The 27,928-nt window shown below is 48.8% G+C and overlaps 4 protein-coding genes across 11 annotated transcripts; 2 read left to right on the forward strand and 2 right to left on the reverse strand.

Moving 5' to 3' along the window:
* The first annotated feature begins 2,963 nt into the window (after positions 1-2,963).
* Positions 2,964-11,033, forward strand: LOC124485127 (LON peptidase N-terminal domain and RING finger protein 2-like). Of its 2 annotated transcripts, none has more exons than XM_047046484.1 (11): positions 2,964-4,492; positions 6,751-6,869; positions 6,995-7,117; positions 7,636-7,794; positions 7,936-8,134; positions 8,295-8,397; positions 8,541-8,655; positions 9,281-9,402; positions 9,632-9,953; positions 10,316-10,465; positions 10,789-11,033. In XM_047046484.1, the coding sequence occupies exons 1-11, from the start codon at positions 3,760-3,762 to the stop codon at positions 10,945-10,947; spliced, it is 2,304 nt and encodes a 767-aa protein (XP_046902440.1). In that variant the 5' UTR covers positions 2,964-3,759; the 3' UTR covers positions 10,948-11,033. The 2 variants fall into 2 exon arrangements, with proteins under 2 accessions (XP_046902440.1, XP_046902441.1); XM_047046485.1 differs by having other exon boundaries at positions 2,964-3,139.
* Positions 11,034-12,378: 1,345 nt separating this feature from the next.
* LOC124485139 (zinc finger protein 316-like) lies at positions 12,379-16,202 on the reverse strand. 2 transcript variants are annotated; one of them, XM_047046505.1, is made up of 4 exons: positions 15,709-16,202; positions 15,287-15,405; positions 14,834-15,016; positions 12,379-13,575 (listed from the first exon to the last, which is right to left on the reverse strand). In XM_047046505.1, the coding sequence occupies exons 1-4, from the start codon at positions 15,995-15,997 to the stop codon at positions 12,775-12,777; spliced, it is 1,392 nt and encodes a 463-aa protein (XP_046902461.1). In that variant the 5' UTR covers positions 15,998-16,202; the 3' UTR covers positions 12,379-12,774. The 2 variants fall into 2 exon arrangements, with proteins under 2 accessions (XP_046902461.1, XP_046902460.1); XM_047046504.1 differs by having other exon boundaries at positions 13,505-13,575; positions 13,955-15,016.
* Positions 16,203-16,587: 385 nt separating this feature from the next.
* Positions 16,588-21,431, reverse strand: LOC124485132 (guanylate-binding protein 1-like). 5 transcript variants are annotated; one of them, XM_047046495.1, is made up of 11 exons: positions 21,343-21,431; positions 20,548-20,750; positions 19,884-20,011; positions 19,626-19,735; positions 19,152-19,339; positions 18,457-18,699; positions 18,068-18,348; positions 17,637-17,846; positions 17,417-17,519; positions 17,135-17,328; positions 16,588-16,980 (listed from the first exon to the last, which is right to left on the reverse strand). In XM_047046495.1, the coding sequence occupies exons 2-11, from the start codon at positions 20,738-20,740 to the stop codon at positions 16,849-16,851; spliced, it is 1,782 nt and encodes a 593-aa protein (XP_046902451.1). In that variant the 5' UTR covers positions 20,741-20,750; positions 21,343-21,431; the 3' UTR covers positions 16,588-16,848. The 5 variants fall into 5 exon arrangements, with proteins under 5 accessions (XP_046902451.1, XP_046902453.1, XP_046902450.1 ...); XM_047046497.1 differs by having other exon boundaries at positions 20,548-20,747; positions 21,343-21,427; XM_047046494.1 differs by lacking the exon at positions 21,343-21,431 and adding an exon at positions 20,895-21,061.
* Positions 21,432-21,503: 72 nt separating this feature from the next.
* LOC124485128 (guanylate-binding protein 1-like) lies at positions 21,504-27,904 on the forward strand. Of its 2 annotated transcripts, XM_047046486.1 has the most exons (11): positions 21,504-21,594; positions 21,746-21,946; positions 22,199-22,326; positions 22,416-22,525; positions 23,084-23,289; positions 23,764-24,006; positions 24,156-24,436; positions 24,552-24,764; positions 24,934-25,036; positions 26,758-26,882; positions 27,146-27,904. In XM_047046486.1, the coding sequence occupies exons 2-11, from the start codon at positions 21,775-21,777 to the stop codon at positions 27,560-27,562; spliced, it is 1,998 nt and encodes a 665-aa protein (XP_046902442.1). In that variant the 5' UTR covers positions 21,504-21,594; positions 21,746-21,774; the 3' UTR covers positions 27,563-27,904. The 2 variants fall into 2 exon arrangements, with proteins under 2 accessions (XP_046902442.1, XP_046902443.1); XM_047046487.1 differs by lacking the exons at positions 26,758-26,882; positions 27,146-27,904 and adding an exon at positions 25,781-26,398.
* Positions 27,905-27,928: the final 24 nt, after the last annotated feature.

Raw genomic sequence — 27,928 nt, forward strand, 5'->3', positions numbered from 1 at the left:
CTTCACCACGACGGACCGATGCAGAGCCCGCATCACTGCGGACGCCGCACCGATCCGCCTGTCGACCTCGCGCTCCATTCTTCCCTCACTCGTGAACAAGACCCCGAGATACTTGAACTCCTCCGCTTGGTTCAGGATCTCCTCCCCGGCCCGGAGATGGCACTCCACCCTTTTCCGGTCGATTACCATGGCCTCAGATTTGGAGGTGCTGATTCGCATCCCAGCCGCTTCACATTCGGTTGCGAACCGCTCCAGTGAGAGCTGAAGGTCACGGCCCGATGAAGCCAACAGGACCACATCATCCGCAAAAAGCAGCGACCCGATCCTGAGGTCACCAAACCGGACCCCCTCAACACCCTGGCTGCGCCTAGAAATTCTGTCCATATAGGTAATGAACAGAATCGGTGACATAGGGCAGCCCTGGCGGAGTCCAACCCTCACCGGAAACAAGTTCGACTTACTACCGGCAATGCGGACCAAACTCTGGCACCGGTCGTACAGGGACCGGACAGCCCCGATCAGGAAATCCGGTACCCCGTACTCTCGGAGCACCCCCCACATGAGCCCCCGAGGGACACGGTCGAACGCCTTTTCCAAATCCACAAAACATGTGTAGACTGGTTGGGCGAACTCCCATGTACCCTCCAGGACTCCGCGGAGGGTATAAAGCTGGTCCACTGTTCCACGGCCAGGACGAAAACCACATTGCTCCTCCTGAATCCGAGGTTCGACAATCCGACGGACCCTCCTCTCCAGGACCCCTGAATAGACTTTCCCAGGGAGGCTGAGGAGTGTGATCCCCCTAAAGTTGGAGCACACCCTCCGGTCCCCCTTTTTAAAGAGGGGAACCACCACCCCGGTCTGCCAGTCCAGAGGCACTGTCCCCGATGTCCACGCGATGTTGCAGAGTCGTGTCAACCAAGACAGCCCTACAACATCCAGAGCCTTAAGGAACTCCGGGCGGACCTCATCCACCCCAGGGGCCCTGCCACCGCGGAGCTTTTCAACCACCTCGGCGACCTCAGCCCCAGAGATAGAAGGGCCCCCCCCGATGTCCCCAGACTCTGCCTCCACGTCGGAAAGCGTGTTGGTGGAATTAAGGAGGTCTTCGAAGTATTCCTTCCACCGATCCAGGACGTCCCCCGTCGAGGTCAGCAGCGCACCATCCCCACCGTATACAGTGTTGACAGAGCACTGCTTCCCCCTCCTGAGCCGCCGGATGGTGGTCCAGAACCTTTTTGAAGCCGTTCGGAAGTCATTCTCCATGGCCTCGCCGAACTCCTCCCATGCCCGGGTTTTTGCCTCCGCGACCGCCAAAGCCGCGTTCCGCTTGGCCTGCCGGTACACATCAGCTGCCTCTGGAGTCCTACCAGCCAATAAAGTCCGATAGGCCTCCTTCTTCAGCTTGACGGCATCCCTCACCTCCGGAGTCCACCACCGGGTCCGAGGGTTACCGCCGCGACATGCACCGACCGCCCTGCGGCCGCAGCTCCGGTCAGCCGCTTCAACAATGGAGGCCCGGAACATGGCCCATTCGGACTCAATGTCCCCGGCCCCCCCCGAGACATGATCGAAGCTCTCCCGGAGGTGGGAGTTGAAGCTCCTTCTGACAGAGGGTTCCGCCAGACGTTCCCAGCAGACCCTCACATTACGTTTGGGCCTGCCAGGCCTGACCGGCGTCCTCCCCCACCATCGAAGCCAACTCACCACCAGGTGGTGATCAGTTGACAGCTCCGCCCCTCTCCTCACCCGAGTGTCCAAGACATGCGGCCCCAAGTCCGATGACACGACTACAAAGTCGATCATCGAACTGAGACCTCGGGTGTCCTGGTGCCAGGTGCACATATGGACACCCTTATGCTTGAACATGGTGTTCGTTATGGACAAACCGTGTCTAGCACAGAAGTCCAACAACAAAACACCACTCGGGTTCAGATCGGGGGGGCCGTTCCTCCCAATCACGCCCCTCCAGGTCTCACTGTCATTGCCCACATGAGCATTGAAGTCCCCCAGGAGGACGAGGGAATCCCCAGGAGGAGCGCTTTCCAGCACCCCCCCCAGAGACTCCAAAAAGGGTGGGTACTCTGAGCTGCCGTTTGGTGCATAAGCACAAACGACAGTGAGGACCCGTCCCCCCACCCGAAGGCGGAGGGAGGCTACCCTCTCGTCCACCGGGGTGAACCCCAATGTACAGGCGCCGAACCGAGGGGAAACCAGTATTCCCACCCCAGCTCGACGCCTCTCACCAAGGGCAACTCCAGAGTGGAAGAGAGTCCAGCCCCTCTCAAGGAGACTGGTTCCGGAGCCCACGCTGTGCGTCGAGGCGAGGCCGACTATATCTAGCCGGAAACTCTCTACCTCGCGCACCAGCTCAGGCTCCTTTCCCGCCAGCGAGGTGACGTTCCACGTCCCTAAAGCTAACTTTTGCAGCCGAGGATCGGACCGCCAAGGCCCCCGCCTTCGGCCGCCGCCCGTCTCACACTGCACCCGACCCCCATGACCCCTCCTGCGGATGGTGAGCCCACTGGAAGAGGGTCCCACGTTGTCTCTTCGGGCTGTGCCCGACCGGGCCCCATGGGAAAAGGCCCGGCCACCAGGCGCTCGCCATCGAGCCCCACCCCCGGGCCTGGCTCCAGGGGGGGGCCCCGGTGACCCGCTTCCGGGCAGGGGCAACTGAGAACCATTGTTGTATTTCTTCATGGTTGGTTTTTTGAGCCACGCTTTGTCTGGTCTTTCACCTGGAACCTGTTTGCCTTGGGTGACCCTACCAGGGGCATGAAGCCCCCGACAACATAGCTTCCAGGATCACTAGGACACGCAAACCCCTCCACCGCGGTAAGGTGGTGACTCAAGGAGGGGTTTTGACAAGTTATACAACGTTATTTTATAGTTATATAAGTGCACCACAGCGAACCAATACGAGTGCGCGTATAGGGTCATGTGCTTGCCAGAGGCTCGTCACTTCATTATCTTTGAAATCGAAGAAGCTGTGTGAACAAGATGGACTATTTACAAAACGAGATATCTGATTTATTTGTTAACTTCTGTATTCGGTTTGAATGTACATAGAAGGACACGGACATTAAGCAAGACGAGGTGATATTTAGACGTCGATACCAAGAAAGAATACTAGTGACCGGTCAGTGAAATTTGCATTTAGGCTAGCTAGCTAAGAATGGATGGTACCAAATAATCGGTGACGCTCAGGTGTATTGGATTTTTGGATTTGGGGTTAAGGTAATGACGTTACCTTAGTTAGGCTTAGCTAGCTATCACGTCACGAAGCCTGCTTTTCAACTGGCGACGCCGACAAGGGCGTATAGTTATCGCCTGTCGTTTAGGAAACCCATTTAGAAAATAGAGTCGATAACATTGTCTGTGATCATTTTTGACTATCATAGAGCCATTCCGCGCTGCATGTAGCCAACATTGTTTTGAAAGGAAGTTAGTCGGAGACTGCGTACTTCTTGCCAAAGGCCGGGGGAAGGTGCAGTGTGGGTTATCTAATGCTGCATTCAAACCAACCCCCTCCTTAGATTCTAACTCGAGTATGTATTTATTGACATCCTGAGTGTCTCACTGTATTCAGTTTCTTCAAAAGTGTACGTTGTAGGAGCAAAGCAATTTGACTTAAATCAATTGGCTTTCTTGTTTGATTGCTTTTGGCTATCGCGAAATGGGTCCTGTCCAAACAGCTTTGGTGCGTTTATTTGTGATGATTGGTGAACTTCTCATACATCAGTAACGCACAGAACGAAGATGGAGACAGGAATCCAGCATCAACCGGGTGAGCAATTCGTCCACCCGTTGACCAACCCGGGAGCTACGGGATTATGCCCAGAAATGCTCGAAGTCTCAGAGGAGGCAAACCGGGCAGGGGATTTCAACCTCGCCGCCGAAATCTACAGCTCTCAACTTGCGGACCTTCAACAACCGGACCGGGGCCTCTGTTTGCGAAAAGCGGATGCTTTGGCACAGGGAGGTAGGATAGGTGAGGCTCTGGACTCGTACTGTACAGCGGCAAACCTAAGCAATCTGAGACCGGAGGAGTTGCGTATTCTAGTTGAAAACATTGCACAGACTCTAAGAGAAAAAGATCTAAACGTTTTTAGTGGATCGCGCAGTGGAGACGGCGGACTGGATTCGGATGGAGACACCGAAGAGGACGAGCCGTTAGACTTATTTTCATGTCGCCTTTGTAAGAATTTGCTTTCTGAACCAGTAACGTTAATGTGTGGCCACACGTTTTGCAAACCTTGTTTAGAAAATGAAACTGTCACGGATTGCAAACAGTGCAAGTATAAACTGGACAAAAAAGATGGGCAGATTTTGCCATTTGGACTAAGAATAGATGTTGTACTAAGTGGGTTGTTGGAAAAATGGTTCGACTCCGAAAGCAAAGCCAGGAGGTTTTGTATAGAAGGAGACATGTTATGGAAAAAACAAGACTATGCAGATGCCTTGGAGAAGTACAACAAAGCTGTAGAACTAGGTAAGAATCCGTTGTAAACATCTGGCACATGCACACGTTTAATATTTTAAAAATAACTGTTTTAATTTGACTGTAATTGAACTTTTTTTCGAAATGGAAAAGCAGACCAGTTGACCTACTTTTTCTGTTCTTTGCGCAGTGTTACCGAAGTGAGGCGGCATTTATCCTCATTGCCTTAACTCTGTTACAAAACCTAAACCCGCAGCTTTCTGTTGTTGAATCGTTTTTACATTGTATGTTCCAGTTGTGACCGTGGCCTTCTGCCGAGATACTTTGGTGTATAAGAGGTGAATCCACAGGCCTAGTCAAGGTTGAATAACCAGGCGCGCATAATGCTTAGATAAGGGCAGTTTGGGACATGGAAGTGGCCACTTCTGGGATCTTGCTTATATACGTGTAATCTGTATTATTTTTTGAGAAGCTATTTATTTGGCAGATCACTCAGGTGGTGATGGTGGCTTTCACAGCCAGCCTGTGTTTCACAGCCAGCCTGTGTTACACAACAAATCCACACCGGCCTTCTGGCAGCTAAGATGCGTCACCACAGTGAGAGGGGAACGTGCTACACCAGCAATATGGTCATAACTCAACCTATTTTCCCGAGTCATCCCGAACGGCTTTTGATCGAAGCTCTGGTCATGAACAGCCCTTCATAAACACTTGAAAGATTATGCTTTCCTCTGACATTACCCCCCCACCCCCCCCACCCTCAAGCTCTCTGGCTGCAGGAATCCATGCCATGCCATGCCATGCCATGCCTAGGCAGCTCTAAGGCCGGTTGTAGCACAGCTGATCCATCCCTCTGGAGAGAGAGGGCTGTGGTAGTGCTGACCCCATTCCTGATGTCAGTATGTGACCTGCTTATATAAACCACTCTGCCAGCTCTTGTGAGACGTGCCCTAGATACATAATTATTCATAAAACTACTGCTTGTTGCAGACTAAAAAGAGGCTGAGTTTGGGAAGTTATTCGTTTGGATTGATATTTTGAGTTACAAGAGTTAGAAAACGTCCAGATTTCTGATATTCGAAGCAACATTCACTGTCTAAACTGGGACGGTACATTGTTGCATTCAAACATGCTAGGTAACAAGGGTTCAGAACTGTTCTTCTAGAATGATCCCTGGGCAGTATTTAGATTTGGGAAATGGGAATAACATGTCATGTTTTGTGCCCCCTGGTGTTCTGCTGGTCTGAGAGGAGGGGGCAGTTGTGAGAGACGCATCCCAGGGGTGATTGAATTGCAGCCGTTGACTTGGACTGGATGTTTGGGCACCGAGTTCAACCGCTTTCTGCCACACGAAAAGTTTTCACAACCTGTAGACTCTGTTCATCCTGCGTCACGCCCGGCGCAAACGCCACAGCCCGGTTTCCCAACTCATTTCCAGCAGTTTCCAACCTCTGAGCGGAGATTAGATTGTCTTTATCACTCACACGTGCGCACGTTATGGATGGCACTCAGCGCTGGCTAATCTTCAGGTGAAGCAGCGAAGTAGCTGAGTAGCCGTCTGCTAAGGAAGAATTCGAGTGGCACTGTGTAGATCTGAATAGTCAAGGGCTATGGTTTTAATACAATTTATTAGACTATACAATTACATAAACAAAGCTTTGCTGATCAGTCTCAACGAAGGAGGTGCCATCCACACAGGTTGTTCGCAGGAGTGATGCCAACCATCACACATGCACTGCCTTATATAAACTTAAGATCAAATGGCATTCTATAAGGTCAATCAATCAATGTAGCAAACTCTGTGATTGGCTAACTTAACTTAGTGACAGCTTGAAACAATACCAAGTGTCCAGTGTGTCCCAAAGTTCTTTGATGTCACAGCTCCCTCCAGAGCAGTAGATAATAAAGCCACAGGGGTTGACCAGTCAAATGGTCAACTGTCCTTTGTGTGACCATCTTCAAACAATACTTTTAATGAACACAAACAATGAAACAGGACACAGTCCTTCTAGCCAAAGTTCAGAGCAGCTGTCTCATTGACCCCTTACAGTAACCAGAGGACAGAAGGCCATATAAAATGCTTCACCCATCCCCCAGGGCAAGCTGCCCACAGAGCCATCAGCACCTCACATTCCGTTGAACTCAACTTAATTATCTTCCCTTCCTGTCTCTTACCAATGAACATAGAAGATTATAGATTTCATACACATACATCTATGCATATGACCAAAATTTCCATTTCACGTCTCACCGCAGCTTCTTTCTTGGTGCGTCTGTCTGATCTGAGCTCTGTCTCTTCGCCCCCACAGCGCCCTCTTCAGGCCGCCTGCTGGCACAGCGGGCCAGGCTGCACATGGCCATGAGGAGTTACTGTCTGGCTGTGCAGGACGCTGACAGCATGTGCAGAGTCAACCCTCTCTGGCCACAGGTGACACTGGGACAAAAATCACTACACACACCACACAATATTTAATAAATGTATCAATGAGTTAAACGGAGTTCCTCTCGATTTATTATATTTCTCAGATGTAAATAAACCTCTTCTCTTCTCAGGCCCACTCTCTGAGAGCCTCTGCCCTGATCAGAGCCTCCAGGAAGGAGGAAGCGTTGCAGGAGTACTTCCTCTGTGTGGCACTGAAGCCTGATTGGACCACAGTCAAGATGGAGGCCCAGAAGGTAACTTCCTTGCTTCACACGGACATGCGTGTGTGTGGGCATGTCTATCCGACAGGATTAGTGAGGACGCTAAATCCTGCCAGGCCCCTTGCTAGATGATCTCATGACGTCATGGCCTTGTTCCAGCTGGCCTCTGGGGCAGTGTTTGTCCTGCATGACACAGCTGCTATTAAACCTGTCACACCACACAGAACAGCATGTTAGATATGGCCATGAATACAGGGCCTGTTGGCATCAGCAACGCTGGCAGGTGGTGTTTACTTAGCTGTGGTTCTGTCCAACAGCTTCGAATTCTCTGTTCGCCTGCCGGCCAGGTGCTAAATATACCGTCCCTGCCTTCCGCAAGGTGATGGACTGAAATTGAAGTTTTCAGTTGTCTTTATGCTGCGTTAGTAGGACCTGTTTGGCGTTGAGAAAGCGACCTCATCCATGCAAGCGCAGGTTCTCACCTTGTTTGGGCAGTGTGATGCCCTCGTGCATGTGTCTGTATGTCTGTTGAGCGTGAGCTGTGTTTGTAGGTGCTGAGCGAGCTGTTTTCCTCCGTGTTCGAGAGGGCTGATGTTCCCCAGCCCCTGCTGCCCCTGGCAGGAGACCCCTCCACACGCTTCCTCAAACCCTCCGCCCTGCTCAACTCCCTGCGGCCACTCGCCAGGGCACCCACCGCCCAGCCTGCCCAGGTCAGCCAACACGAGGGTGTCACACACACACACACTCACACACTCAGTCACACTCAGTCACACGCTGTCTTAGTCGCTGGTTTGTTTTTACCCATCTATTTTCTCCCTCCCTCATGCGCAGCCTCTGCTCTCCTCCCTCAGGACTCAGAGGTCAGTGTGAGCAGGTCAGGGTGTGAGGGTTCGTCCACACAGCCGGGCCCCAGACGACCCCTGGGGGACGAGGGCAGCAGTAAGACCCTGGCCAGCGTCCTGGCCGCCCTGCCGGCGCCCCCCGGTGGCACTAAGAGGAAGCACGGTGGAGACGAGCCTTTCTGCCACTCCTCCAAACTACTCCGAGCAGGTAACAGGACACACACGCACGGCCGTCTCTCACTCTCTCAGGACACAGACACTCAGTCATACACACACACACACTCCGTCATACACACTCTTACACACACCGTATGAGCTGTGGGTCTATGAGTGTGTGGAGCTACTTCACGGCTGTGTGTTGTCCTCAGATGAAAGGTGCTCCTCTCACGCCCCTGCCACGCCCTCCGGGGGGCGGTCCGTGCCCCTCAGCCTGCTGGACAGTGGAGACATGGAGTGTTCCCTCTGCATGAGGTACTGAACAAACACACACACACAGACAAATAAATCAGTAGCATAAGCTGATCTGGGTGTTCTGGGAAGCAGTGCAGTGGTCAGTGAGGAAAATGTCCTATTTGGATATTGTGTTAATGTTAGTTTATGTTCTGTGTGTAAAGGCTGTTCTATGAGCCGGTCGCCACTCCGTGTGGACACACCTTCTGCCTCAAGTGTCTGGAGCGCTGCCTGGACCACAACCCCTACTGCCCTCTGTGCAAGGAGAACCTGGCTGAGGTACACACACACACACATCACACACACCATCACACACACACAACCCCTACTGCCCTCTGTGCAAGGAGAACCTGGCTGAGGTACACACACACACACATCACACACACCATCACACACACACAACCCCTACTGCCCTCTGTGCAAGGAGAACCTGGCTGAGGTACACACACACACACACACACACATCACACACACCATCACACACACATCACACACACACACCATCACACGCACACACCATCACACACACACAACCCCTACTGCCCTCTGTGAGAGGAGAACCTGGCCTAGGTACACACATCACACACACACACACACGCATCAAAGTGACCTGAACAGCAAACACATCTTGTATAAACTCACATTGCTGTGTAATCCCTAAGAGGAAGTGAGGTCAGCAGGTGATGGGTTACAGTAAAGCTGCTGATCACGGACACGGCTGCTCCACAGTAATCTGCTCAGATTAATTTAACATCCTGCTGCACTTCTAGTTCAGACATGAACTTCATACATATATTCATATTGCAAGGATCCTAAGCGTATGACACACACACAGACAGACACACACAGACAGACACCCAATCTCTGGTGTCAGCAGTGTTGACCTGCAGTGTTGTTGTTGCAGTACCTGGCCACCAGGGGGTACAACAAGACTGTGCTGATGGAGCAGGTGCTGCAGCGTTACCTAGGAGACGAGCTGGCTGACAGGAAGAGGATCCAGGAGGAGGAGCAGAAGGAGCTGTCCAAGTGAGTCTCACACAGGAAGGACAACACTGCATGGACACTCAAATTTACAGAAATAAATAATTTTATTTTTAAATGAATGATTTTAAAAATGTTGTTCTTCAAACAAAGGATAAAAAGTTAACATTTGAATACCTAAAAAGTAACGTATATCAGCAAATGCCAAATGTAGTTATGTCACACCCTAGTCTCCACGCACCCAACCAACCAACCAATCCCCTCTTCCCTCCAGTCTGAACCAGGAAGTGCCTATCTTCGTGTGCACCATGGCGTTTCCCACCATCCCCTGCCCGCTGCACGTGTTTGAGCCGCGCTACCGCCTCATGATCCGCCGCTCCATGGAGACAGGCACACGGCGGTTCGGCATGTGCATCGCTGATGAGCTGCAGGGCTTCGCAGACCACGGCTGCATGCTGGAGGTGCGCAACGTCAAGTTCTTCCCAGACGGGCGCTCTGTGGTGGACACGGTCGGCGCCGCGCGCTTCCGCGTGCTGAGTCACGGCCAGCGAGACGGCTACCAAACGGCCAAGATAGAGTATCTGGAGGACAAGAAGGTGGGTGGTGTGTGTGTGTGAGGGGGTGTGTGTGTGTGTGTGTGAGGGGGGGGGGGTGTGTGTGTGAGGGGGGTGTGTGTGAGGGGGGTGTGTGTGTGTGTGTGAGGGGGGGGGGTGTGTGTGTGAGGGGGGGGTGTGTGTGTGTGTGTGTGAGGGGGGGTGTGTGTGTGTGTGTGTGAGGGGGGGGGGGTGTGTGTGTGAGAGGGGGGGGTGGTGGTACATGGTTGTTACAGACACAGAGAGCGTGTTTGAAGAAATTGGGATATTGATGTGGGACACCTCCAATATTACAATTGTATATAGTTCTACCACTAGTTTTCTGTTCTAACTGTGTGTGTGTGTGTGTGTGTTTATGTGAGCAGGTGGAGGGAGAGGAGTTAGCAGAGCTGCAGAAGCTGCATGACTCTGTGTATGAGCAGGCCACTTCCTGGTTCACCTCCCTGAAGGACAACATGAAGAGCCAGATCCTCAGCCACTTCGGACACCTGCCAGGGAAAGACCCCGACCCACAGGTGAGACACACTCACACACACACACACATACACACACACACACACAGTATATACAATATGAGAGAACACTTTATAAAGCCTCATCATACACACAAACTCGCCTTTGAAAACGAGATGGTACATCTCAAGGGGTATGTGTGTGTATATATAGATCTATATAGCTGCTGGTGTCCTCATGTCTCTCTCCCCCTGGTAAGCTCCCTGGCAGAGGACCAGACACATGGGGTTTTTAGATTCTGTGTCCCTGATGATTAACTGGATGTATTTTTTGTATGTCTTCAACCCACTAACCTTTCTCTCCCCCCCTCCTCCTCCCCCTCCAGGGTAGTCCCAGTGGCCCAGCCTGGTGCTGGTGGCTGCTGGCTGTCCTTCCTCTGGAGAACAGAGCCCAGCTCACCATCCTGGCCATGACCTCCCTGAAGAGCCGCCTGGTGGCCGTCCGCAGGGTCCTGCTCTTTGTCATGCGCAAGAGACCGCGATGACCTCCGCACGCGCTGGCCCTCCCCCCTCCCTCACCGCCCTCGGCCCTCCTCCCTCCCTCCCTCCATCACCGCCCTCGGCCCTCCTCCCTCCCTCCCTCGGCCCTCCTCCCTCCCTCACCACCCTCCTCCCTCCCTCACCACCCTCGGCCCTCCTCCCTCCCTCCCTCCTTCACCACCCTCGGCCCTCCTCCCTCCCTCACCGCCCTCCTCCCTCCCTCGGCCCTCCACCCTCCCTCACCACCCTCGGCCCTCCTCCCTCCCTCCCTCACCACCCTCAGCCCTCCTCCCTCACCACCCTCGGCCCTCCCTCACCACCCTCGGCCCTCCCTCACCACCCTCGGCCCTCCCTCACCACCCTCGGCCCTCCTCCCTCCTCCCTCCCTCACCACCGGCCAACTCTGGGGTGGTTCAGTCGGCCGAGCAGACCGGGAGCTGGGATGGGGGCACAACTGGCTCCTTCCCATTCATCCTTCCTCTCAATCATCCCTCCATCTACGCCTCCCCCTAGTGGCGGCACACTGGAACTGCACAGCCGTGAGACTTCAGCTCTGTGTCGCGTGAAGTGGAGGAGGGAAATAGATGCACTAACGCCACCTTGTTCCGACCCAGGAAGAGACTGTAGCAGTTGTAGACGTCAGCACCTCCCTGCTGCCTTCAGTGTCAACATGTGCTCTGGTGGTTCAACAAGAGGGAGAAGAATCAAAGTGACACTCGCCAAAAAGCAATGTGACTGAAGCACTACAGTACTGAATGTACGGGCTTGTCCGTAGTTTGTATCTGTCGCTATGGTTTTTTTTCAGTTTATTGCTGCTCTTCACGACCCTGCTTGTTGTCTGTTCAGGACCAGGAGGACGTACAGAAAGGTGGACATTTACTGTACACGTTGTGTTGCTCTGAAAACCACCACCAGGTTTTCACTTTTACATAACTGGGACGAACAAAACAAACTGAAAACACCCAAACTGTAGGATCTTCTGTGTGACAGGACAGCTGCATGTCCCCTCCTTTTGACCAACCCACCCCGCACACCACCCTGCAGTTTAGAGAGAGGAGAGAGAGAGGAGATGGTGTGGGTGTGTTTCAGAATCAAAATGGTGTTTCTGATTCTGATTGGTCTTCTTTATACTGTGAATCTACATCGGGTGACTGAGTGTATATCAGTAACTCTTGAGGCCTTTTTCAATGTCTTATTTAAGTGTAATTTTACTGCTGGTGTTTTTTCTTCCTGTTTGGGTTCGTTGTGATGCGTAAAAGTAACTCCAGCGACATTCTGCATTTCACACGCATCTTAGTTGAGCAAGATCTTGTAGCTATTTTTTTTATCAAGAATTAAAATTCATGTTAAAATGGATTTGCTGATGTGTTTGTGATGTTGAACTCTGCTTGTTTGGTTGATTACTGATGTGCTGCTTTGGACATGCTTAATAGTGACACAGGACAGACACTCCAACATAAACCATCAGTCAAAATGACCTTATGTTTTAAAACAGTTTAACTGTCAAACATGATCACAGTACACTGCATATTCATCGATGGACACAATTCAACTCACGTTAGTGCATCGTCACTTCATATACACAGTAAATAGCAGGTAGATTATTTACTTTGTACTATATGGTGAAAGCAACCATGTATTTCAATCAGGAATAAAACTACCACTCACTAACACACGTCTAAAACTGGACCAGTCCAATGACGAAAGGGAACTTCAGTAACCAAGTCTGTTAAGATAACCGGCGTCGGTTGAAGGCCACAATAACCTCACTTCCCTTAGAACCAGATCTCCGTCGGCCTGTGTTTCATCGTCATGACGACCGCGTGGCCTCGTCACTTCCCGGCGGCGTGCACCGCCTGGTGCCTGATCAGGTTGCTGAGGAACGAGAAGTTCTTCCCACACTGGCTGCAGTGGAAGCGTTTCTCCCCGGTGTGAACGCTCTGGTGCACCTTCAGGTTGTTGGAGTGGGAGAACTGCTTGCCGCACTGGGAGCACTGGTACGGTTTCTCCCCGGTGTGGACGCGCTGGTGCCTCTTCAGGCTGCAGAACTGGCCAAACTGCTTCCCACACTGAGAGCACTGGTAGGGTTTCTCCCCGGTGTGCACGCGCTCGTGGATGCGCAGCTGGCACTGGTGGGGGTACTGGCGCAGGCAGAAGGCACACTTGTAGGGGCGGGGGTCCGGCCCCAGGGGGGCGGAGGGATTGGGGGCGTGGCCCGAGGGGGGAGACAGGCCAGTGGGGTTCTCCTGAAGCCCCGCCCACGCCGGGGGCTGTTCCCCCGTTGGCATGCCGACCGGGGCGGCGGTGTTCTGGAAGCGAGGGTCGTAGCCGTACGACCGGCCGTGATAGGCTCCGCTCTGACTCACATGATGCACCGGGTTCTGGCCCGAGTCCCCGGGGCTCCACAGAGACGAGGGGGTGACGTCACCGCTGACATCAGCCCCTCCCACAGGAAGTGTGTCGATCACGATGACCTCAGATTTGACCTCAGATTTGACCTCTGCGTGAAGGTGAACGCCACCGTCTCCACCGTCCTCCTTCCTCCCGTTCTCTGGTCTCTGCTCCTCTGGTCTGTGCTCCTCTGGTCTGTGCTCCTCTGGTCTGTGCTCCTCGCCTGCATCGCTCGCCAGGCCCTGGAAACAGGAATGAGGAAGTGAGTCCACAGGCAGGGGCACGATGACAGATCTGCATGTTCTAATCAACACACTGAATATGTTTAATGTATGTTCTTAATAAGTCATTATACTGAGTAAACTCCTCCCATATGGAGCACAGGAGTTGTCTGGTTCTTACAGTTCACTTTATACATATTATCTACTGCTTTATTCAATTTACTAAAGATACAAAAGACACTGTACTGCCTGATCATATCAATAAATATCCAAAGTCACTGAGGTTCAATCTACATCATGCACCCCCCCCCCCCCCGCCCCCCGCCCCCCCCCCCCCCCACACACACACACAAAAACAAGCAAACTCGACACAAGGCAAACTGGCGTTTCCAACCCTCACAAGTATTTCAGTGGGGAGAGAGAGCCTTCTCTAGTCATGCTGCAGTTTCTGGTGCCTCTTCAGGTTGCTGGGGTGGGAGAAGCTCCGTCCGCACTGCCTGCAGCCGAACGGACGCTCCCCCGTGTGGACGTTCTGGTGCACCCTCAGCTGGCTGGGGCACACGAAGCTCTTGTGGCAGAGCGGGCAGGCAAACTGCTTCTGCCTGGCGTGGTTCACGCGGTGCTTCCGCAAGTCGCTCTCCTGCACGAACCTCTTCCTGCACAGGCCGCAGGCGAACGGGCGCTCCAGCGCCGCTCCGGCCGCAGGACCCTGGCCAAGATGGCCGCCGACGGGCCTCTGGAAGGTTCTGTGAGGGGACGGGGCGTTGCTGAAGTCGGGGCTACAGCGGGTATTTGTGATGGAGACCCCGGAGGAAGACGTGTGGTTTGAGGACAGTGTCCCTGGGGCTTGGTACGCGGGCGCTGCGTGAGGCTTGGGGCCGGCATCGTTGGAGAGACCGCTCACTTCCCCCTCCCCGGTACTAAAGACCCCCTCGGACCACACCATCATCCTGTCTACCCCCCGACCACCACCCACGCCCCCGATAGCCACGCCCCCTGCTGACACCCCGCCATATGAGGCGCTGGAGCCTCCAGTCTGCCCCGTTGAGGAGGCGCTGTCTGAACCCAGGGGCCCCGTCTCAGCATCCACCCCAGCCGTACCGGGGACGTAGCTAGCTGCTGCTTCTATCCACGCCTGGGCTACAGGAGCTTCGCTCAGGTCCAAGTACGGCATTTCTCCTCTGAGGTCACTTCCTGTGAGAGCGTGAGGCGGGGTCGCACTCTCGATCTTTGTCTCTGACTGGTAGTCGGCAACAGCGGGGGGTTGAGACCCACTGACCTCCGTTAGGTTGCGTCCGGCAGCGCCGTCCCACTGCCCGGTTGTGGAAGGAGGACTGAGCCCTCTGTCGCCCCCCGGTGGCCGCTCTGAGTCCCTGCTTGAGGCAGGGTCGTCCACTCCCGTCGCCCCCTCCACCTTCACGATAAGCAGGTCCAGTTCCTCCTCCTGCTTTGGGCCTGTTGTCTGGAGGTAGAGGATTGAAATAAGAAGGAACAGAGGAAATAGAAAAGCTGGAACGGCTCATGAACATGTTCATCGTGAAATCTGCCATCACTGATCATCAATCACCGATTCATCATTTTCTATCATCTACCTAATAATATATAGTGTATAAAGTGTGTATTAACCTTTCATTTATGTCATCGTACTATAATGTAATGGGGCATTAAGTAATATGCTAAACTATTTTTGTGTTCAGACAGCCAGTGTCGAAACAGTAAGCCGAATAGTTACCTCATTTTTTGCCTCAACATCACAGTTTGAGGCTGGATCCTGGTTCAGATGAAAAGGACTCCTATCTCTTCCTGCACTGGTCCTGCTCACAGATCTCTCTCTGCCCTGAAAAGATGGTCCTGCAATCCAAGCAAATAACGGTTACAACATGCCACTTGACCTGGGCTCATTACCTCTTTGATTGGAGTGTTTTTTTTTTTTACTTTCAGAGCAGACGGGTTAACACTGGCGTTTATTTAGAGACTAAAACTTACTCGCTATATTGCTTTACATGCCAATTTCGATGAGCTGTTTGCTAAATGTAGAAAACTGTATAATTAAATGGATACATGGAATGAATAATGAGACCTACGCACTTGGTCCAATCTAAATGAACTCGTCTCCTCAATTGTCTCAATATAATAATTGTTCTCCTACAGTACCTGATGCCTGTGTATCCCGTAAGGGTCTGTTGAGCAGGCGAACCCCAAACCGATTGCTGACAGACCCCTCTGAAAACTTCATCCTCTCCGTTCGAAACCTTGCAATTTGTAGCTCTAATAGTTTAATTTTTCTGCGAAGGAATTCGTTCTCTTTGTGACTCTGAGACATCTCCAGGTGAACGACAGCGTAGCCATCATCCACAACTTTGCAAATTTCGGCTACGGCTGCATTAGCCAGTACCTCCATGATTGAGGCTATCTGTGCTTGGAATTCTCCGGTTCCCGACATCGTTCCCTTCTAGTGCTCCTCTTCTCCTTTTGAAATTCGAGACTTTCAGCCCCACGTTAATACAACAACGTCTCTTTTAAAAAGTATCTTTATCAAACTGTTATCTGTAGTAAACGTCAGGTCTGCAGTCTTTGAGAGAATTGTTGATATTAGCGGTTTTGGCTCCCTGTTTTCCCTCCCCTTGACAGTGTCAAATTATATTCAAAAAATCAACATCGCCCCCTGCTGTTTGGGAGCGATCTATTTTTGGAGATGTCTAAAGTGAAATGGAGAATGTCGTCACTTGGTTTTTAATTTAGTTAAAAAAATTCGGAACCAAAAATGGGTTTCGGAAATTCGGATAGTCTAGCTCAAATTCAAACAGTGAAATTCAACCCCTCCCCCCTGGTCAAATTCGAATTGACAGAAAATTTGACCGGAAGAGATTTGAGTCGAGAAAATTCCGATTGCAACATCCTGGATACCAAGGATAGGTAAAGCAATCGAGCCTGAATGCAATCGAACCATCTCACTCAGGCCCCTCTCATCCAGGTGTAGCTGTGTAACAGTCATACAATCTCAACCTGGGGTATTTTTTTATGGAATTTTTATTTTACTGTTGGTGTATATTTGAGTAATTTGAGTAACACATTTATTTGATATAGCACTAGCCAAACATTGCTACTGTTAAGCAAAGAAATCGAAGGATGTAATGAAAATTCACTCACACAAAACGATATTTCATATTTTATCTTACATGTTCCTAAATTTGAGCACTGATAATCTTTATTGGCTTGAGGTCTTACATGCAAACTGTAACAAGAGGATTGTGGGTAATGAAGTAAAAAGGTAAACTGCTCCTGGTTTGAAGCTTATTGTAAAATGCAGCCACCAGAACTACGCTTCTGTTCTGCTCTTCTTCTGTCCTCTTGGATTTGATTGATCTGTCCCTGCAGCCTGGATGCTCTGTCATCAAACCCTTGCTGTAGGAGGGATCTCTGCTCCTGGAAGGGAGAAAAAATAAAGTTGACGAATTTATTATCGCTGTGAATTAAACTGTGTGTAGGTCTGAGCAGGGGCACAAGTTTGTTTTCAAATGTGGGTGGTACACAGTAATGTATTATGAAACCAACAACCCTGGTTCTGAGTGTGTCTCACCGTCAGCTTGACCTGCAGAACCCTGTCGTACTCTGCTGCAGCGTTTCTCCTGTCTACCTCTATCTTCTCCATCAGCTGGTCGACGTGCTGCTGGTGAGTTCTGTCCTGGTCCTCCTGCAGCCTCTTCTGAAACCTTACCTGCTCCTCCGCTGCACACTGTTGTCGTTCAGCCTGCTCCCTCCTGGCCTCTTCCTCTACAGAGAGAGACAGAAACACAGCAGGTTACATGAAATACACTTTCTGAAATATTGCGGTGCTATAGTGATAGTTTATTTGTGTCACCTTTTGTCCTTTGCTCAGCTTCAGAGAGAGAATTGTCTGCTGCCAGGATAGTCTGTCCAAGGCTGGCCAGCCCATCCAGGTACACCTGGAGAACCTCCTCTGCCTGAACACACACAGAGAGAGAGAAATATGAGACTACTTTAACTACATGCCTGGAAACTAATACTGATTTAAACTCTCATCTGAACTCATTTGAAAGCACCACTTCTCCCCAACATACCTTCACTCCTTTGCCCTCTGTCCTCTTGTATAGCTTGGTCATCATTTGGAGGTCCGTGCAATAGTTGTAGTATCCACCAGGGACAGTGTAGACAGAACTCCCCTCCTCCTCCAGAGGGCCGAAGACCCTCTTGATGATGCTTTCACACACCCTCTTGGACTCCTGGCAGTTCTTCTCATGGATCTGCCGGTATTCTGCCTCAAGCACTTCCTGAAAAACAGTCAGGAGTGATGATAAGAACCAAGACAACACTGGGTTGGGTGATTCTCAGACATACCTTGTAATGATACATTTGGACAGGGACATACTAAAGTTATGTTTCAAAAAATAATAAATAAATTGGTATATTTTATTTGAAGCCCAAAAAACCCTCCGGCCTATTGTGAGAGAAAAAAATACAGGAAAATATGATTATTTTTAGATGCACAAACCGCAAGCCTTTTCTGGTATTTCTGGTCCTCGTCCTTAAAGGTACTTTTCATGAAGATGACCAGAGCCTCCTTCTCTATCTGGGCGTGGATATCAGACAGTTCCTCCAGGTCCTCGGTTGGGAAAGCCACCCATGATGCCATGCTCTCCTGGTAGAACACCCTGGCACGCTCAACAGCACAGGAGTTCTCAATCTCTGACAGCGCCAGCACGGCGTTGTCCAGGCAGGGGATCTGCCCGCTGCGGATGGCAGCAACGTACGTCTCTGCCAGGTTACCCAACACTGCGGTAGAGACATAGGTTGTAAAAAAGATGTGGTTGTCATACAACCAATAAGGTTACAACATGAACTATGTTACTGGATGGAAGTTAGGTTTTCGGTAATACTCACATCTGCCAGTTACCAACAAGCCACCTTTCAAGGTCTTTGTTTTGGCGTTGGTGAAGACGTGGGTACAGAAGTCCTTGGACTGCTGGACAAAGTCTGGCTCCAAGTCAGCATCAGTCAGATCCTCCATGCGTCTCATCTTCTCCCCGTTAGCCGGACGCTCAAACACAAAACACCAGCGGGGGGAGAAGTAGTTCCGGAGGCAGCTGCGAGGGAGGTTGTACGCCTGAGTCTTCGGACTCGTACCTTTGAACGACAAAGACACAGTAATGGTTAGGATTTGCCAACTATGGAAAATCCCATTCTGCTTCCTTCTTCTTACTATCTTCCACATTCTCCCTACTTGGAACTCTGGAAGGTGTATCTGGCCTCACAGGTCAGAGCATGAACTGTCTGGAGACAGTGGCTACATTTGGAGCCTCCATATTATTTACTGTGGAGTCCGTGCTCATTTGGGTGTGTTGTGTTTGCATCTGAGTAACAAACACAGCAAGTTCAAAGTACAGAACTTGTGTGTGCACTTCATCTGCAGTAGTGACGACAAGCAACAAGAAAAACTTGCAAGCTGAGAAACCTAACATTCTGTGGGTGTCAGAAACATTCAACAACTACTCAAGACTTATATAATATTATAAATATTCAGATGAACCCAGGCTTGGTTTTTGGGGGGCAGGAGAGATAGATGAAGTTTCTCTCACCTGGTTTCAGCTTGAGGGCGTTCTCCAGGTACTGATCTGCAGTGATCGCTTGTCCCTCGAGCTTCAACTCCAGGGTGAAGTCACGAACTGTCCACACAAAGGAGGGAAAGAACTGCATGTATTCTGCATCATCATCCTCCGTCTGTCCAGACTTCACCTTGATGTGCTCTGTCAGTTCAGTCACATAGCTGCAGGGGGCGGTGTTGAGGACAAAATGAAACTGGAACATTCTCTCATGAGGGGTGGGTGGGTCATTGGGGCTACACACTTTTCAAGTGGCTGAAACAATAAATGTTTATTAACTGTGCTAAACCTCAGTGTGTGTTAACTTTGCTAAACCTCAGGGTGTGTTAACTGTGCTGCCCTCAGTGTGTGTTAACTGTACTAAACCTCAGAGTATGTTAACTGTGCTAAACCTCAGTGTGTGTTAACTGTGCTAAGCTACATGTGCTCTTCCGTAGACATGCAGGATACTGGAGTTTCTCCAAGGCGTTGTTGTCGATGGTGCCCATGCTATTGTACACCAGAGTGCTGCTGAGGAGGACAGCAAGGGAGAAGATCCAGTTGTCGTTCTTCTCATCACCCTGGAAACAAACAAAAAAAACAGAGTTACAGTGATATTAATTAATATGATTAAGAAAACTCAACTTTTACATGGGGTTTTATTGTAGTTCAGTATAACACAATTTGTGTAGGGATGACAAGAGGAAAAACTCAATTTCCCCCCCTCACCTTCTCTACGTCCCCTAGTCCCTCTGTGTCCAGCAGCACCAGAGTGTGGTCAGCTTGTTTAGGATGAGGCACACACCACATCCAGATGCCCTTAGTCTTGGACTGTATGGTGGATCCCAAGGCAAATCCTTGAGGATGAAGCATAAAGTTCAAGTGGTTAAGTGGTTAAGTACCCTAAGGTTCATAACTGTACAGCCTTTCGTACATAAAACGTTCTCTCGGGGTCCAAAGTACCAGAACTACATTTTGACGACTGATGACGAGTGTAATTATCAGTATGACAGCCACCATGAGTATTTCACCAAGATAATGTACCTTGAGGCTAATACATTTAAAAATACACATGGGAATTTCCACTAGAATCTCTTCACCCTCCTGAATGATGACTCACTATGCCCTGTTCTCTTAAAGGAACATGATCACATTTTCCAACAGGCTGCATGACTTGCAGTGCATGTTTCACTTCACGAAATAAATGTCAATGTCGACACCATAAAAAAGTAACGCATTATTAACTTACTAAAATTAACTTCACCTCTGGAAGTTCACTTCATCACCACAAAAAAGTGCTTTCTTGCATGGCGGCAGAAAAACAATTAGACAATATCCGTATATTAATTATAGGCTATAAGAAGTGGGACAAAAAGGCCCTCTCTCTGCCCACCTTTGTTCTTCCCAGCTAGCTTGTTCATGAGGTAGGACTTGCCAGTGCGGTACAAACCCACCACCGCCACCGCCACCACATGCTGGTCTATCTGGTTCAGGATGTCCTGCGCAGCTGGCACCACACGCAGTCTCCCCTCTTTGTCACTCTCCACCAGGCACACCGGCTCCTTCATGCTGACTGTCCCAGACATCACGATTCTGCTGAGAGAGACACAAGAAACACATAGGGCAAAACGACTGAAGTTGGTTTCATATTCGCAGCTTGAAGTTTGAGGTTACGCCTATTTTTCACTAAAGGTGAAACGGCTGAAAAGATCAGGTCGTCGAGATCAGGTTTACAGGTACCTTTACTAAAATTTAAAATGTGGGATTTATAGTGTCATGTCCCCGGCCTACGCCAGTCTGGATCGTGTCGGTTCTGTCTGTTTATTCCAGGCCCAGGTCCCGGTTACCATTCCGTGTCTTCCTCCCTCCCGTTAACTCAACCAGTGTGCGAATTACGGGGGGGAATTAAGGCGGGGATAAGCTCAGCACACAATCAGACTCACATGTGTGTCGTGCGTTTGGGTCCCCCAGTAAAGACGTATCACCTAGGCTAATTGTTGAGTTAATGTCAAAAATAGAAAAAGTTGGAGCAACAACGGCACACAACGCGACCTCCACATAATACCATCATGTTTTCGGAATATCAGATGAATGTCGAGCGTTGAAAATGAAACTAACATTTACCTCGGGTCAATAACCGTCCCAACTATCAGGCAACTAATACGATAAAAGATGCAACAGTACCTACCTTTTCACCGACTTCAAATCCAATAAATTTGGATGGTTTGCAACAAAACGACGTAGCTGTGATTATGTGACTAGTAGTGAAACTGAAAGTGAAACTGAAAGTGTTCAGCACGTAATTACATCTTGTTCTTTTCTTATCTTTAGCCTACTGGAGTCGTTTTTCTTCAGCTTTGCAGATAGAAACCTCTTTATTACGCTTTGAATTGAAGTTGCCTACAGTCAGATCACAGACACGCAGGCTACCGAGTTTTGGGTAAGTTCAGTAGGGACAGGCTACATTCATGACAGGAATTACTTGCGTTTTGATACGCCTAGTTGACATTGAATTTATTTGTTCTTATTATTAGGCCATTATTATTATTATTCAAAGGCATACATTAAGTTGAGCGCATTTATGCTTTCAGTTGTTCAGAGCCAAGCCCTGCAGAAAACAATGGATTCACCAATGTGCCTCATCGACAACGTGGATGGTGTGCTTCGACCTGTCCCAGATGCCATCGACCACCTTATGAGGATCCGTCAGCGCGTCGTCGTAGTGTCGGTGGTCGGGTTGTACCGCACCGGCAAGTCTTACCTCATGAACAAGCTGGCTGGCAGGAAAGACGGTGAGACAATACAATTTGTAACAAAATATTAAACCGACAAAAGTTTTTGTTTTACTTTTGTATTCCATGTAGACCTACATTTAAACCACACAAACGTACAGGCATATTTATAATTGCTGCGTTGTAATTATATTGTATTTCCTTAATGGCACGCATACGAACAAGCATACCAAAATGTGGCTACACGTCCTCCATTGCTAACTTGATTCATCCAATGCCGAAATGGAAACCTAACCCTATCCTTTCATTTAGGATTTGCCCTGGGATCCACCATACAGTCCAAGACTAAGGGCATCTGGATGTGGTGTGTGCCTCATCCTAAACAAGCTGACCACACTCTGGTGCTGCTGGACACAGAGGGACTAGGGGACGTAGAGAAGGTGGAGGAAATGCTGTAAAGTAGACAATGTTCTAGGTTGAAAATGTGCCACTATGTGGCATTGTCATACTGAATGCATTTTTGTTTTAGGGAGATTCCAAGAACGATGCCTGGATTTTCTCCCTGGCTGTTCTGCTCAGCAGCACTCTGGTCTATAACAGTCGAGGGACCATAGACAACCAGGCTGTGGAGAACCTCCAGTATCCTTCCAGTTTATAAACATGATATCACTGGTCTGCTTTGGAAACTCCCTTGGGTGGTTGGTTTTATGAAGAGGAAGGGGATTTTTGTTCTTTCATTATGAAACTGAAAGAGAATTCATTACACAATGTTCTGGACAGTCTGGAATGTGCATCTGCTCACTGTCTCATGATGTCCGACTGAAAGTGAAACTAATGTTGGCTTACAAAAACAAAATGGTGATTTCTATGAAATGCTCACTGCTCTGCTGACATGGTTCAGCTTATCGGCAACCTGTAAATAATCTAGAACATGTTTTTAAAGTTTAGTAATATTTACAATTACAGTTTATTCTTGTAGCAAATGCTTTCATCCAAAGCAACTTAAATAAAAGAGGAAAAAGTTTATGGTTCTAAATTATTTCACTGGCTGGTCAGGATCGGTCTGTATTACTGCCCACATTGCTAAGTAACCAGATCTCAGCTACAAGGCACAGTGAACAAGAAAGAATTGTAAAAAATACAGCAGAATACAGCAGTGCAACTTTTTAGCAGATGAAGTCCTTATCCAGATGCCAGATATGTGACTGAATTGACTGAGAGAATCAAGGTGAAGTCATCTAGCAATGCTTCATCCGATGAGGAGGAGGGAGTCGATGCCCAGTTTGTCCAGTTCTTTCCTAACTTTGTGTGGGCAGTGAGAGATTTCACGCTGCAACTAAGAATTGATAACAGAGATGTGACTGCAGATCAATACCTGGAACACTCTCTGGAACTCAAGAAAGGTATGACAATTTAGAATTGAAAAGCTACTTTTCAACATGGTCTTTCTACAGATAAACACTGTATTTTACTGACTCGCCTTTATTCTAATCACCATTTTGGACATCCAAAAGTAATTATTAAGTTGTTCTGTTGGGCTACTAATTACTTCTATTATCTACCCTTTATATGTGTACATGAGGCTATAAACAGAACTAGATGAATAAGTTCAAAGGTCTCACTCTTTAATGAATTCCTTTAGCAGATGTTTATCCAAGTGACTTACCTTTCGAGACCCAGCAATTTATTTATGTCCTCTACAGACACTTAAAATAAAAAAATTCAAAACTTGTTTTAAATTCACTTTACTGCAAAATCGAACATCTTAAAACAATCAAAAACATTAATCGTTGTGCCAACATCTTTTTTGTATATTTGTTAGATCCGACTTTACATGCATCCCTTCCACGATTCAGAATGGTATAATATGCCTGCAGGTACTGACAGGAAGGTGATGAACTACAACCTCCCGCGAGCATGCATCCGCAATTACTTCCCCACGCGCAAGTGCTTCGTGTTCCAGACCCCTACTTCCCCTGAGAACATGGTTCGACTGGAGTCCATGGATGACAGGGAGCTCTGCCAAGGCTTCAGGGAGACCACAGACGCTTTCTGCCACTACGTTTTCCAGATGAGCCGTGTGAAAACTGTCAAAGGGGGTCAAGGAGTTACTGGTAGAAGTGAGTCAGATGACATTAATATTGTTCTAACAAGTGATGTCTGAGGATTCTTCAGTCAGTGTATCTTACAGTGCAAGCTTGCATTCTTAATATGGGTGCCTGCTGTACAGCACATATACTTCTTTGCATGAATTTGTCATTGCTTGCAGTGCTTGGCCACTTGGTCAAGATGTACGTGGAGACCATTGCTCGGGGCGAAGTTCCCTGTCTGGAGAACGTGGTGCTGGCCATGGCCCAGATAGAGAACCAGGCAGCGGTGGAGGAGGGGCTGAAGCTGTACCAGAGCTGCATGGAGCCGCTGAAGATCCGGTTCCCAGTGGACATGGACCAGATGTCAGATCAACACCAACGTGCTGACCAGCAGGCCACCCAAGAGTTCATGAACCGTTCCTTCAAAGACAAAAATGGGGAATTCTTGACAAGGCTGGCGGTAAGAGTTTAATCGGTACACATGTGACGCTCTACACAGATGACACCAGCATTGAGAATTTAACGTCATAGGAAGTAATCTGGTTTTCAAAAAGTTGTTCATACCACTCTTCCAGAATGGTATTGCAAAGACCTACGCTGAACTTCTTATCCGAAATGATGACGCCTCAGAGAAGAAGTGTCAGGATCTGCTGAGGGAACTCTCCGCTCCGGTCTCACAGAAGATCCAGGATGGGTTCTTTGCCAAACCAGGTGGCTACGAGCTTTACTGTGATCTCCACGACAAATTAGTGGCACAGTATCGTTCCACACCTAACAAAGGAATCCGGGTAAGAATGCTGTCCAAATTATCTATTTAAATTCCTTTCACAAATGAAACTTTACACCTTCCATTGTGATATACTTCATAGGAACTTGAACTAATCACCGTTTATCATGGGATCTACTCAGATTTGTAAATGATCATTAAAGCAGCATGCTCATGTCTGGTCTTTGCAGGCTGAGGAGGTTCTGGAACGGTTCCTGAAGGAGAAGAGTGTTGAGTCCAACTCCATCTTACAAGCTGACCAGAAACTTACTGACAGCGAGAAGCAGATCCATGGTAAGATATCTCAAACACCCTGACCTCAACCCCAAGCCCAACCCTAACTCTAAGCATGTAACTGGCATGTCTGAATTTTGAATCTGAAACTGGTTCATCTGGAAACTCCTCCAAGCCAAACAGAAAAGTAAGATATCACAAATATCCTAACCTTAATGCCAACAGAAACGTTATGGTACAAGAGAAAAAGTTACCATTCCATCTTTTGAGTTTCATGGTGCACTGTTTTATTTGGCTTCAAAAAAACCATGTAAATCATTGTGCAGACTGTTGAGACTCTTGCGTTGATCAGATAAAGCTCTCTGACAGGCAGGGTACCCTGTCAAGGCCCCAGGTTCCTGATACAGGCTGTCTCTCCGTGGGATGAAGGAACCAGAGGATGCTGTCAAACAAACATTTGTGTGATGCTTACCCCACCCCTAGCTTCTGCAAGTTCAAAAATCTACTCTGTCGATGCTGGTCAATTTAGCAGTTTGATTTTGGTATCTCTCTTGAGTGACAGCAACGTAATAATCAGGGATCTATGTTCTATTAATAGTGGATAAAGAAACTCACATAAATATGGGGGATGCTTCAGATCTGGACCATGGATCAAATTTACTAAACATTTTGTGTGTACATTTTTAACCAAGAGCCAGATAAATTGACTGCTTGACATACATTTTTGAGTTGAAGCAAAGATGATCTATGCTTGCCTGCTACATGCCACCCTCCCTAAGACGTTTCCTTTCTGGTGTCAACCAGAGGAGAAGAAGAGAGTGGCTGTCCTGCAGCAGGAGAAGGCGGCTGAAGAGGAGAAACGCATTGAGCTGGAGCGCACCATGGAGGACGATCGCAAGAGCCAGGAGGAGAAGACGAAGAAGATGGAGGAGAGGATGAAGGAGGAGATTAAGCAACAGCAGGAGGAGTTTGAAAAGGCTCTGAAGGTCAAGCTTCAGGAGCAGGAGGATCTGTTGAAGAAGGGCCACAAGGAGAAGGCTGATTTGATGGAGCAGGAGATTCAAGAGTTAAAGAAGAGCAATAAACCAGAAAAGTCTGGTGGTTTCTGGGAAAACGTTATGCCGGTTGTTGATACTCTTTTAAAAGTCGGAGAAATATTCAGTCAGTATAAGCTCATGAAGGGTCTTAGGAGGAAGTGACGTCAATATGTATTGATTTCTGCTCTGCTAAGTTAGTTTTCTGTTGGCTCAATAGTTTGTTTTGAAAATGTAGACTCCTCTTGTCACAGTTAACAATAACATTTTTTAAAGATGTAGAACCTTACTAGGAGTCCAGTTTAGCATGTTCAATGCAGGGCCTTTGTCAAATTTAGCTTAATGTTGTGTAATATTTTCTTGATGAATAAATGCAATATTTAATCAATGTGCATCTGTACACATTTTTGGTGTTCCGGTTTACATTTATAGACCACAGCATTACAAAAGACGAAGTTATGATGGTCCCATTTAAATAACTACTAGAATTACTCTTGATGCATGACTGTTTAGCCTCTGGTCTGCATCTCTCTGTGTCACCAACCGTCTCTGGACGAGGGGATCCCTCACTGAACTGCTCCTCCCAAGGTTTCCTCCATTTCTTATCCTGGGAGTTTGACCTTGTCTTCCTCGAGGGTTGAGGATGGTTGAGGGGCTGTTCTATGAGCGTACATGTGAAGCCCTCTGTGACATGTTGTGACTTGTTAAAAGGGCCGGACAAATACATTTGATTTTGTGTTCCCACAGAGGAGAGAGAGCGAGCGGCGCTGGCCGAGCAGGAAGTGAAGGTGGAGCAGGAGACACGCCTGCAGCTGGAGAGGGAGAGTAAGGAGAGAGAGAGGAGTTACCAGGAGAGTATGACCCAGCTGACGGTAAACCAACTACACCTGATTGCCTTCAGTAAACAAAACTGAGTTTTACCATTAATATAATAATATAATTCCACTGCACCATAGTTTTCACAAACTCACACCTCATTCATCGAGTAGCATAAAATAAAAGTTTAGGCAAAATGGTAATTCATCCATACTGAATGAGTGGAGGTAGATTTAGGCATATTAGTAGCTCAGGCTATCCCACCCTAGCACTCATTGAACTGAATGGCTAAACGTAATGATCAATATCCTACTCTCAGGCTAAAATGGAGCTGGAGGCAAATCAGATGAAGTGGGAGATGGAGAGAGCCCTGGAGAGCAAGCTGGAGGAGCAGAAGACACTTCACGAGAAAGGCTTCCTGGAGAAGGAGGCGGACATGAAGGAGGAGATCACCGCACTGAGGCAGAAAATGGACGAGGCCAAAAGCGAGAAGGAGGATAAGGCTTCCTATCGAGAAATGATGGGGACCCTCATGCACAGTATCGGTAAAGGTTTTGGTCATTACTTTAACTACAAACAGGCCCGTGAGAAACGCAAGGCCATACAGAGCCAGTCCTCCCGGTCCAGAGGTGTGAAGGCCGGCGTCCCGAACACCCAGAAAGGGATCCCTGATCCGGGGAAGAGACAAGTCCAGACACAAGCCAAGTGTGGGGGGAGCTCTGGGTCAGAGGTGTGATGTTCAGCCTGGAACTGGTTTAATAATCAGAGAATCCTCAGGCAGGTGTCCTCGTACAGATGGTTATCTGGTGTTGGCAAGATTTTCCACAATTTTCCATACTGATTGATTTGGGTTACAAGGAAAAATATAAATGAGACAAAGGTTACTCGAGGGGGTACATATGTAATAACAGATGGATCCAAATATTCAAATGAAAAATGATCTTTTCTGATTATTGGTGTGGATGTTGTGAGAACTTAAAATTAATTCTGTGTTTGGTTTGTGGAACTGACTGGTTTGAACTCCACCCATATACATTTCTTATTAATTCAAAACAAATAAAACGTTATTTAATGTCAATCAAATCATTTATGTTTATTCATA

Source organism: Hypomesus transpacificus, chromosome 23, assembly GCF_021917145.1.
Source record: "Hypomesus transpacificus isolate Combined female chromosome 23, fHypTra1, whole genome shotgun sequence".
Classification (NCBI taxonomy): domain Eukaryota; kingdom Metazoa; phylum Chordata; class Actinopteri; order Osmeriformes; family Osmeridae; genus Hypomesus; species Hypomesus transpacificus.